At 43.1% G+C, this 12,281-nt stretch overlaps 1 protein-coding gene and 1 pseudogene across 3 annotated transcripts in view; one reads left to right on the forward strand and one right to left on the reverse strand.

Moving 5' to 3' along the window:
- The window catches only part of Nlk (nemo like kinase), a 125,971-nt gene extending 113,690 nt beyond the window's left edge, over nucleotides 1–12,281 (forward strand). For 2 of the 3 annotated variants that reach the window (XM_076936215.1, XM_034505392.2), the window contains 4 exons: nucleotides 5,454–5,540; nucleotides 7,037–7,235; nucleotides 7,896–7,989; nucleotides 10,466–12,281. In XM_076936215.1, coding sequence (XP_076792330.1) covers nucleotides 5,454–5,540; nucleotides 7,037–7,235; nucleotides 7,896–7,989; nucleotides 10,466–10,520 — 435 coding nt within the window. In that variant the 3' untranslated portion in view covers nucleotides 10,521–12,281. Of the gene's footprint in view, nucleotides 1–5,453; nucleotides 5,541–7,036; nucleotides 7,236–7,895; nucleotides 7,990–8,280; nucleotides 8,476–10,465 lie in introns of all 3 variants that reach the window. The other variant, XR_013111171.1, reaches the window with a different exon arrangement.
- Nucleotides 3,120–4,957, reverse strand: LOC143442916 (annexin A2 pseudogene; annotated as a pseudogene).

Below are 12,281 nucleotides of genomic sequence, written 5' to 3' on the forward strand. Positions count from 1 at the left end.
AGACAAGGTTTCTCTGTATGGCCCTGGCTGTCCTGGAACTTACTTTGTAAACTAGGCTGGCCTCGAACTCAGAAATCCACCTGCCTCTGCCTCCCAAGTGATGGGATTAAAGGTATGTACCACCACTGCCCAGCAAGAAACACTTAAATAGCTATTAAAATTAACACTAAAGCCAAGCATGGTGGCTCATGCCTTTAATCCCAGTACTTAGGAGGCAGAAGCAGGTAAATTTCTTGTGTTGAAGGCCAGCCAGAGCTATACAGAAAAACCCTGTCTCAAAAAGCAAAACAAAGATTAACACTAAAATAGTTTTAAAATGTGTGTTGGGGGGGTGGGAGGGAGGTGTGCTGTCCTTTAAAAAATTGGGCCTGCCAATGACCCCCACACTGTGGAGGCTGAGGAGGGAACATCAAGAGTTCAAGGCCAGTCTGGAATGCATCCCAAGACCCTGCTAAAAATAAATAAAAAAATAACAAGTATATTGTGCTGGGTATATAGGCACACACCTTTAATATGGCAAGTTTCAGGCCAGCCAAGTGTACACAGTGGGTCCCTGTGTCAGGAAAATAATCAACTGGAGTTTATCACTAGAAATACAAAGATTGTCCATTTACAGAGAATCTATTAATATGTCCAGCATTTTAAACAAGAAAATTGTATTATCTCAATTGACATAGAAACAGTCTTTGTTTCAATCTCTCTCTCTCTCTCTCTCTCTCTCTCTCTCTCTCTCTCTCTCTCTCTCTTTCTTTTACTTTGTTGCGGCCCAAGCTGCCCCACTTTTGGGGGCCAAAAATGTTGAGAACTGCACTACCCCACATTTGGGGGCCAAAAATGTCTCGGACCACTCTATCAATATTGGAACCCGCACTGCCAAAAGCCTTGGGAGTGTTAGAGCCTGCTCTGTCCCAAGCTGCTCCAGTCTGAGGGTTGGGGTTCAGCAAGAGAGAGAGTGAGGACGGATGTGAAGAATAGAGGCCAGACAGAGTGTGATTCAATCCCATTTATTCTCCAATCTCTCTTCTTCTCTCCAAGTCCCAAGTCTTGAGTTCCTAGTCCCTAGTGCCGCCAAGTTCCAAGTTACTTCTTCCAAGTGCTAAGTGCCTAATGTCTAATTCCAAGTTCTTCCTCCAAGTACCAAATGCCTAATAACAAATAACAATTTTTTCTGTCTGCCTCTTGCCTTTTATATGTCTCACTTCTAAGTCACGCCTTTAAGTCATGCCCTTAGGTCTTATCTCTAAATCTGATCTCTAAGTCACGCCCTTAAGTCACACACCTTTAAGTCTCACACACTCAAGGGAAAATCCTGGGTATCTAAAACAGGATGTTACCAGAGTGTGCTCAGCTGTTGTAGGCTATTGTAATCAAGTCTCTTGTCAGGGTATATGGCTCAAGATGGCTGCACGGATGATAGCCGCCTTCTGTCGGCTCCCCACATTACTTAGCATAAAAAGTGTCTTTATAAAAATCTACTGAGAAGTTTTAAGTGAATTCGCTTAAGATAATGAACAAGACAGAATGAGATAGAACACAGCAGGAATTACATAAAGTCAGATGCATGCACACTGCTGAGTTTTATGAAAGATTCACACTTATCCTCAGTGAAGGTGCTCATGCTGACTGGAGGTCTTGAAGCCCCATTGTATTACATCTACTCTAGGTTATTTCATAGAAGAATATATTTACACTTCAAGGGTACTTATTTATATTTATTTATGTATGTGAGTGCCCTGCTGCATGTATACTGCCTGCCAGAAGAGAGTATCGGATCCCTTTCTAGGTGGTCATGAGCTACTGTGTGGTTGCTGGGAACTGAACTCAGGACCTGTGCAAGAGCAGCCAGTGCACTTACCTGCTAAGCCAGCTCTCCAGACCCAAGGATCCTATTTTGTCTTGTTCTGTTTTGTTTTGTTTTGATGTGTATATGCCTGTGCATGTTCATACATGTGCTGGTATGTTTGGGTGGATGTACATATATGCGTGTGTATGAGTGTTCATATGTCATCATCAGAAACTCTTGCTGCCTCATTTGAGAGAACATTTCCCATTGATCAGAACTTACCACTTAGGCTAGACTGACTGGCCATCTTGAAGTGGGGGTCCTTCTGTCTCCACCTTTCTGGTGCTGGCATTAAGAGCACAGCACATGACCCTACCCAGTGTTCTGGGGTTTGAACTCATATCTTTGTGCTTGCAAGACCAGCACTTCAGTGGTGGAGCCATTATGCCAGCCCTCTGAGGAACACACCTAAAAACTCAATACAAGTTGTTTCAGTTTTAAGTAGAGTTGAGAGTTACCACACAGTCTATCTCTGAGGGAGGGCAGGGTAGGGCAGGAACTGAAACAAATGCCATGGAGGAACACTGCCTACTGGCCTGTTCCAGGCTCACATTTACCCATCTTTTTTATGCCGCCCTCTGGAACCTGCCCAGGAGTGGCACCACACACAGTGTGGTGGGCCCTCCCTCATCAGTCAACAATCAAGAGATTGCCACAAGCATGTCCATGCAGGCCCTTAGTTGAGCTTCCTTCTTCCCCAGTGTAGCAAGTTGACAACCAACATTAGCCATCCCACTATCTCTTTAGTTCTTATTAGTTAAACTTCTTTTAACCAACTTTTCCAAGTTATATGAAAACTGTTAGCAATAATTGCTAGCAGTAATTAGAAGTTTGCTATGAGTGTGTTCTTGAGACTTGTCATAAATACTTTTTATATTCTACGCATAAAAACAGTTTTTACTACTAGTATTCCTTTTTCTCCATGGAAGATGGATTATTGCATAGATTAAATAATAATATGCTTTCGATTGTAAGCCCAGTCTTCACAACTAAGTTTCTTTCCCCTTGTGTCCAAAGTAAAAATGGTTTATTCATGACAGTACACAAGAATCAAAGAGTACATATCCCAGATGGTATATTCAGCTCCCAGGAATGTTCATCTCTTTGGTATAAAGGAGAGAGCAAAGGGAACGCCAGGCAGTGCTAAGGGTCTGCATCATCATCTTCACAGGGAGAAACCCAGGGCCCATTAGTGGCAAGCTGGTTCTCTAGACTGTTGGGTCGGAGCACAGGTAAGGCCACTTCTGGGCACTGCACACTGTGCTGAGCCCATCAGTCATCTCATCGCACAGGTACCGCTGCACCCACGGTCACCCTTGGTGTGCTGCTGCATGTAGTACTTCCTTTTGAATTCAGGTCTGATTTTCTACATGTCCACCTCACTTTGGGAGACAGTAATTCTAATCAGCACCTTGTCTCAATTCCCCTTGACCTTCATGGAGTCATACAGCCAATCAGCAAGGTACACAGTGGCTTGCTCTGTATGCACTGGACCAGGTTCAGGAATGCATTTCCAGGTCTCCTTTGACCTACTTCTTGATGGTCTCCAGCATGCCATAAGGGCTGTTGCTCTTATACCTTTCAGAACAGTTTAGAGGGGTGGCACACAGTGCTCTTGGTCAAGATGCTTACCACTTGGTGACATCAGTTCCATTGGTCTTCACCCCAGTATCGTAGAGCTCTGAGGCAGGTCAGTCAGGTTGTAGTCACTGACTGACCCATCTTCTGCCCTTCTTCCCTTGGCAAGGGCAGCCCTCAGCTTGCAGACATTTCCAGGAGTGTTGGAAACGGCATCCTCCTCCAGATTGGTCTTGTCTGTCTCCTAACACCATCTCTTAATCTCCAGCAGCTCCTGGTTGCTTCTTGAGCAGATGAGCTTGATGAGGGAGCCCTTAGTCAGTCTTCCCGGTACCAGATAAGGCTGACTTCAGCTCTGATAGGCGAAGGCAATCCCCTGTTTCTGCGCATTGCTCTGGTTAATAGAATGTTGACAATACTTGACCTCAACCGTCAGTTTGGTCTTGACATCATCTCAAAGTTCAGAGTATCCCTGCTGGCATACTCAAAGTTGTTATAGGCTTTAACTGACCCATAGGCACTTGGGGATGTGGAATGATCACCCTCTGTGTTAAGCTTGCAAAGGATTCTCTGGACTGTAGACTTTTTTTGTTTGTTTTTTTTTTAAGTTTGGGCCAGGCAGCTAGCACTGAGAGTTGACTCCAGAAACAAAATTAAGTGTCTTTTTTTTTTTTTTTTTTGGTTTTTCGAGACAGGGTTTCTCTGTATAGCCCTGGCTGTCCTGGAACTCACTCTGTAGACCAGGCTGGCCTCAAACTCAGAAATCTGCCTGCCACTGCCTCCCAAGTGCTGGGATTAAAGGCATGCGCCACCACCGCCCGGCCAAAATTAAGTGTCTTAGCTAAGCATAGAGATGCTCACTGTATTCTAAGCACTCCAGAGGCAAAGGCAAAATAGGCTGAAAGTTAAAGTCAGGAAACAGTAGGAAAGGGTTGGCTGTGTTGGCCTGGTCATTCTATTGCCTGTCTCTGGTGAGGTTTAGACTATGAATCTTGGTCCTAAAAAATTATGTTACTCAATTGGCTAAGCATGAGTGAGGTGCCTATCTGAAAAATTGGTCGAACAAAATCAAGCCAACCAAACCATGAGGCTTGAGAGTGGAAGAATGGTTCACTGTAAGTCAGGGTTCTGGGCAGGCAAAACACTGGATAGTATTTTTATTGTATTGTGTTTTTACAACTCAGAATTTTAGATGTAGGAAATCTTAGCAAAACAGTCCTGTCTCCTTCAGGGACCATGTTTGACCTTCAACAGACTCAGAGGGTAATTGAGAGTTTTTTCAGGTAGAGTTTTCCTTTATGTGACCCCAGAGTGCATCCTGCTATCCAGTATACAGTTAATGCGATGACTGAATCATGGGCCCTTTGCTGCAAGCTAAAGTCTAAACCTCTTGATAGTTGGATGAGAACTAAAGGAACACCTTCCTGGGACCCTTGTTCAGCCAGGCCAAGGCCACTGTAGAGAGAGCACACTCGTGAGGCTGTCACCTAGTACTTAGAACCTCAAAACCAACTTACTTCCCACATTGATGTCCATAACTTGTCCATAAATTGTGGTCAAAGTTTTTTTTAATCACTTTTTTCCATCCTTAAGCATGTTTGGTCCTCCCTTCTTATCAAAGCCATCTTATTTATTGGACCAGTTTTCATTTGTCAGGACTCTTTGTCCTCTGCCCTATTGTGCTGGTAACGTCCTCTGACCAGGTCTGCTGCTGGAAGTCAGTGAGAAGCCCCTTTTGAAACCTGCATGTGGTGAAACTCATTCCCAGTGAGGCTTTGTGTTTGTTTTGGTTTTGAGCTGGCTTGAGATAGTCTTACTGTGTAGCCCTCATTGGCCTGACACTAAGTAAACCAAGCTAGCCTTAAACTCACAGAGATCTACCTGCCTCTGCCTCTTGGGTGCTGAGATTAAGGCTTGCACCACCACACCCAGCTCACGTCTTTTTGAGCCGGCAGGTAGTTTTGCTATAAATTAACTGTATTGCATATATAATAAGTAACTTAAATATCTGATTTTTTTTTCTCCCTTACAGCCATCTCTTCCTGTACTCTACACCCTATCCAGCCAGGCCACACATGAAGCCGTTCACCTGCTTTGCAGGATGTTGGTCTTTGATCCAGTAAGTAGTGTTAGCTTTTATGTGTTTTTATTTCTGTTATTTTGTGTGTTTGAATGTTGTGCCTGCCTGTTTATCTGTGCACCACATGAGTGCCTGGTGCTCTCAAAGGTCAGAAGAGGGCATCAGATTCCCTGAATTGGAGTTACAGATGGTGTGAGCCACTGTGCTGGTGCCAGAGGCTACATCCTGCTCTTCCACTGGAGCACCAAGAACTCTGCGCTGCTTCGCCATTACTCTAGGCCCTATTTTTATGTTTATTAAATAAATCTTAAAACAGTATTCTAGGAGAAGCAGTGTGGCTTTAACTAGACTAGCAGAGTCAATAGTGACTGGAAATAACAGGCTTCAGCTCCTGTTTAAGTTCCCCATGTTATCTCGTTCCATGGATGTTTGCGTATTGACGCTTAGACTTAAGCAAAGCTTATGTCTGGTACTCGGATACGTTACCATTCTTATAATCTTGATATCTGTAAAAGGATTTGACACCAAGTTAAATCAAGAGGAAATTTTTTAATCGTTTGAAAAATCGCCCATTGAGTCGGGCGGTGGTGGCGCACGCCTTTAATCCCAGCACTTGGGAGGCAGAGGCAGGTGGATTTCTGAGTTCAAGGCCAGCCTGGTCTACAGAGTGAGTTCCAGGATAGCCAGGGCTATACAGAGAAACCCTGTCTCGAAAAACCAAAAAAAAAAAAAAAAAAGCGCCCGTTGTATGTATGTATGGGAAGTTTACTCTTTGGGTTGAGATTGTAGCTTTTCTAAACCTCTTTTCTGGACTTGATTGTTCTGGACATGTACACAAACTGCATAGTGATACCTGCTGTTTGTTTATTCATCCAAAGATTATTTATCATTCATATGTAGTCCAGTAATGTCAAAGAAGGTTCAAACAGAAACATTTCAAAAAGAAAATGTACTTTATAAAATACAAAGAAATCACTAAATATAAAACATAAGGGTTTGTGTGTTTGTTTGTTTTGGTTTTTTTGAGACAGGGTTTCTCTGTATAGCCTTGGCTGTCCTGGAACTCACTCTGTAGACCAGGCTGGCCTCGAACTCAGAAATCCGCCTGCCTCTGCCTCCCAAGTGCTGGAATTAGAGGTCTGTGTCCCGGGAGATTAAAAGTTCTAAGCAGCCTTCTAAAGTTGCCAGCAGAAGCACATCCCCTCTAAATGCTGACACTTCCAGAAAGTGTAGCCTGTTGTCTAAAATGCAATACATTGCATATTTAAATGTCATGATATTTGTATTTGGGGCCCTGTGTACATCTATTTCAAGGTAGGAACTTGGCAGATTTTTAGTAGAAGAGCATTTCAAAGTGGCAGTTATCCTAAGTCTAATCAGTCTCCGGCCACCTACCCCTAAATTCACTTGTCCTCCTTTCCACTTCATATGTCAAGTGTTAGTTTTGTAATGTAACTCTGTCTTGTGACTGATTCTCCACGGACAGCCATGCCTATCTGTAGTGTTGATGTTCTGGTCTCTAAATTTGATTTCAGTCAAAAAGAATATCTGCTAAGGATGCCTTAGCCCACCCCTACCTAGATGAAGGGCGGCTGAGATACCACACATGTATGTGTAAGTGCTGCTTTTCCACCTCTACGGGAAGAGTCTACACCAGTGACTTTGAGCCTGTCACCAACCCCAAATTTGATGACACCTTTGAGAAGAACCTCAGCTCTGTCCGACAAGTTAAAGGTGAGTACCTTTTGACAGCAAGTCAGACAAGATGTGACTAGTGACATCTTTGATTACATAGTCAGGGATCCAGAGTCAGAGACTCACCAACGCTGCCCAACATCTTATTTCAGCTTTGCACGTAGCTGTCTGTGCAGAGCGTGTGTGCATGTTAAGAGAATGATGATTTAGCATTATATCCAGGGGAAGATTAGCCAGAGGAATGAAGACTTCATTCCTATTCCAAGTTGTATGAGTGTGACTCAAAATATATTGTATCTGCATTCACTGAATGTCATTCTTGATATAACATATGAACCTCACAGTCCACCAGAGAGAATGGTAATGAGAAAGGGGAACTCTGATAACTTATCCTGAAGATGTGTAAAAGCTCACTCCCTGGGGTGGAGGGTTGAGGGGGTCTTGGGTTTAGAAGACTCTCCTTACCAGTGGAGCTTCCAGCCTGTGTAGTGCCTCCAGGGGAGTTCTTGTCTGTTTTTAGCAATACCCATCATTTTGGCTTCAGAAAAAGTAGAACTTGATTTGGACGGATAGAGGGAATGTGTGTGATTTAACTATCCCAGCAGGCCGCTGTGTTCAGATGCTGGCACGTTAGCCGGGAATCCACACTGCCAGCCTGCGAGTTGGCAATGGAGTAGATGGTGTTTGTTTTCTCCACAGAAATTATCCACCAGTTCATTTTGGAACAGCAGAAAGGAAACAGAGTACCTCTCTGCATCAACCCGCAGTCTGCTGCCTTTAAGAGCTTTATTAGGTAACTATGTCTGCATGCTACTCTCACCACTCAGAAGTAAAGAAAGGGTGTTGTGATTTTGGTATATTTTATCCATTTCTGTTTTGTTTTGTTTGTAATTATTCATTTTGCATGTATGTATATGTGTGGTGTGGGTACTCGGAAGTCAGCTCTGTCTGCACCACATGTATTCTTGGGATCAAACTTAGGTCATCAGTCAGGGTTAGTGGCAAGCACCCTTCTTGCTGAGCCATCTTCTCTGTTTCTGCTTTCGTTTCAGTTTGATCGGGGTTTTTTTTCTGATTAATACAGATTTCTAAAGTTCAACAGAAGCTGGGCATAGTATCACATGCCTGTCATCCTAGCATTTAAGAAGCGGAAGAGGAGCTGGAGAGATGGCTCAGCAGTTAAGAGCACTGACTGCTCTTCCAGAGGTCCTGAGTTCAATTCCCAGCAACCACATGGTGGCTCACAATCATCTGTAATGGGATCTGATGCCCTCTTCTGGTGTGTCTGATGAGAGTGACAGTGTACTCACATAGAAAAATTAAATAAATCTTTAAAAAAAAAAAGTGGATGCAAGAAGGGAGTGCAAGGCCAGCCTGAGCTACATAGTGAGTCTAGTCCTAGGTTACATGAGACCTCATCTCAAAAAACAAACAAACAAAATGTTCAATAGGAAGTTGATGCTATCAATGTCTGGGCCCAGCTAACCACGGTGAGTTTAGCAGTTTTGTTTTTTTCCAGAGGACTGTGCTGTTTAGTTATATACATGCCAGGTCTTGACTGTGGCAGCAGTTAGTGTGGTCTCAGAGCTTCCTCCTGCTTGCCCTCTTGGTAACACAGCCAAGAACACTGGCAGTGGGGCTTGAATTGTATCATTGTTTATTCCATGAGTTTTCACTGGGTAAACTAGCCTTGGTCTTGAGATCCTCCAGCCTCAGTGTCTCGAGCACTGTGATCCAGGCCTGTACTCCCTGACTTCCTCTGTGCTGTATGTTTGCATGTTTTGTTTTGTTGCTTTAAGGCAAGGTCTCACCTTGTAGCCCAGGCTGTGCTCCCTGTCATCGTCCTGCCTCAGCCTGTGGGTGGGAGGAGCAGTCAAGGGACTAGGACTCTACTCTGGATTCTAGCAAGCTTCATTCTGTTTTGTCTCTCTCTTTTGTTCTCCCCCAACTGGAGTCCAGTGAGGAGACAGAAACCACTTCAGCAATGTGGGAGATTTTAATAATAGCGATTACCAGTCAAGAGAAGATGTCTAATTTCTAAAGAACAAAAAAAGTGGATCGTAGGGCAGGGGTCTTGAGGTAACAACTGGACAAATGCGTACCCCCTTGTGGACCAATAGAGGAAAAAAAAATCAAGGCAGAAAGTAAACTCAGGTCCCCTCCCCGGGGCCTTTGTGGGGAGTACCTGTATCAACATGGGGTTGCAAGAAGTTTGTCAAGGAGCAGGGCAGAACTGGTCCATCAGAAAGGCATGCTGGGCTGCAGAGGAACTTATGGACAAAGGTGGGCCAGAAGCAGGAAGGGAAGCTATTGCCCGATGCTCCCGTCTGCAGTGCCCTCCTGCCCCTCTTTCAAATGGGAAAAATGAAGCCGGGTAGCCAAGAACCACAAGCAGATCTGGCTCCATTTTCTTGTCTAAGGACACCCCGACCCCTTATCTGTCTCCCTTTCCTTTCCCCAGTGTCCCACAGCAAGATAGGTAGGGCCTTCCCTGTGTTGAAGCTGTTATCAGACCAAACTGTCTGTGAGATTAGTAAGATCAGTTGTCTTCCATTTCTTCTGTTTTCTTCCATGTAGAAAGATGTCGTTGACTTGCATTTTGACTTCTCTGTTTTAAATTACTTTGTTTAATGTTTCCCCAGAACACTCAGTGATCCAGATGATGAGGTGTTCTAGCACCTTCCTGGTGCTAGTCATTGTTCTCCTGGGCCCTGGGAGGAAAGTGATTGCAATCCTTTTCTAAATTAGCAACTCCAGACTCGGGGACAAACTATACCAGATCTGTGATAACAGTTGCTGGACCCTGGCTCATACTGCACCAGTAATGCTCACAAGGCCCCTTCAGATAGGTCCCCATTCACCAGCACTAATTTGAGAGGCCATTTCTTAAGGGCATTTTCCTGATGGAATATGAATAACATTATTTATAATAGCTACCATTCCCCTTACAGCATGAAGTACGCTCCATGGAAGGCATTGTACATATATTATCTCAGTTATTTTCTACACCACTCTGAGGTAGGGCACAGGATCCTTCCCACTCCCACTAAATAATGTGGTTTCTCCCATCCCTGTTGTAAGCCACCGAAGCTTACTGCCTCATTCTGGATAACAGACCCCTAAGTGAACCATCTTCAACCAACTTAGTGTAGATACAAAACCAGAAATGCTCTGCACAGGCCCCTCCAAAAGGAGGGTTACCAGGTCGTAGTGGAGCGCCCTGTCGCCCTGGTGGGCACCACTGATTCCTGGTCTCCCTTTTCTTCCAGTTCCACTGTCGCTCAGCCCTCTGAGATGCCGCCGTCTCCTCTGGTGTGGGAGTGACTGTGGAAGACACTGTACTACTGAAGATGTAATGTAGCTTTCACTGGAGTCTGGGGTTTGCAATTCTGAAGGGTTAATCATGCTTGTACTGTAATTTTACTAATGAAGTTTTAAATTAACAACCACTACTTGTATGATATGAATAATATTTAGAAATGTTACTAGACTTTTAATCTTGTAAAGTGGTTGTGCTTTTAGAAGAAAAAAAAATATTTTACCCAGAGTTGCACATGGTTAAAGAATTCAGTGCAGCTGTTGTAGCTCACCTCAGAACAAAAGAAAATTGAACCAAATTTGGGCATTTGGGGTTTATGGTTTTATTTTATTATTATTTTTTAATGAAGTAAGATTGTTCATATGTATACACTCACACACAGAGGACAGTCATACATTTTGATATTTGAGCCATTCCTAAAGATTAAGGGTTTTCTAAAAACTAAAGAATCTAGAAATCTTGCCAGTGACCAATCATGGAACCATGTGAGCAGATTGTGGCTGAGCCTGGGGGATGGGGCGGGAGGGGCTTGCCACCTAGTGATCAAGCCCTGTAACCAGCCCTTCCTTAGAGCCCTGGAGGTGGTGTGTGCTGTCTAAACCTACAATGCTGTGCGTAGAGAGAATGAGTTTGTGGCTAGGAGAGACTAACCCTCTGTTTCCCTTACCCAGTATAAATATATATATATATATATATTTAATCTATTTTTATTAGAAGTTTTTCTGCTCTTTCTTACATAAAAAAAAAAAAAAAAAGACCCAAGCATGCATCTTTCATGTGTGTAAATAATTCACTTCTGGGCTAATTTCAAAAGAATCCCAACACTGCTGTACAGAGAACTAGCTTGCACATTTTAGGTCTGTGAAAATCTGTGAGACTTTTCCTGCACTGGACAGTGAAAAATAATAAATAAAAGACAAAAAGAAATTTAAAAAAAATTACAGCCACAAAGGCACATAGGGAATCATGTCAAATGTGTTTGTGTCCTTAGGCAAAGCTGTGGGAGTCTTGAAATGTCACAGTAGTAAATAACTTATTACTTTTTGACAAATTCTTTTTCCTGCTGGAACACTGAACTCTGTGCATATGTAAATACGAGCACCAATCGAAGGCCTCTACCTCCTGGAGTTACACAACCTGGCTTGTTTACCTCCACTCGCTGATGATGACTTATTTTTTTTTTTTTTTAAGTTCAATGTGGAGACTTGAAACTTGAATGTCCCTTCCAACTTTTATATTAAAAATAAAAAGACAAGAACATTGAAGAGTGTTTTTCACCTGTACGAGGAGTACTAATGGATCGTCTTAAAACTGGTCTAGGAAAAAGCTTGGTGTGTGTTACGGACAATTAACTGTTAAAGTTATTGTAAGTTATCTGTATTTAGCAGAGTATTTTCATCTTGAGTGATCTGAGCTGAATTTGAAGACTATTAAGTTATATTTGGAAGTTTTAACTTCAATGAAGTAATTATTTGCTGTGAAAGAAACAAACATTGAATTACTAAACAAAGATGGTGCAATATCTTTGTTGTTGTTGTTGTTGTTGTTGTTTTTATGAGGCTCCTGAGAATCTACCCAACAGAAGCATTTCAATTCACTTGAATGAGAAACGTGTTTAGTATCAAAAGAGCCTGAGAAGACACTGGTATGATGAAAGGTACAATCTCAGAGGTTGGTCAGTTACCGTGGCACACTTTCTGGTCACTTTGTACAATGTAGATTTGAAGTACAGTGGTGAGAACATTAAACGTGACATTTGAAAACAA

Source organism: Arvicanthis niloticus, chromosome 6 (assembly GCF_011762505.2).
Source record: "Arvicanthis niloticus isolate mArvNil1 chromosome 6, mArvNil1.pat.X, whole genome shotgun sequence".
Lineage (NCBI taxonomy): Eukaryota > Metazoa > Chordata > Mammalia > Rodentia > Muridae > Arvicanthis > Arvicanthis niloticus.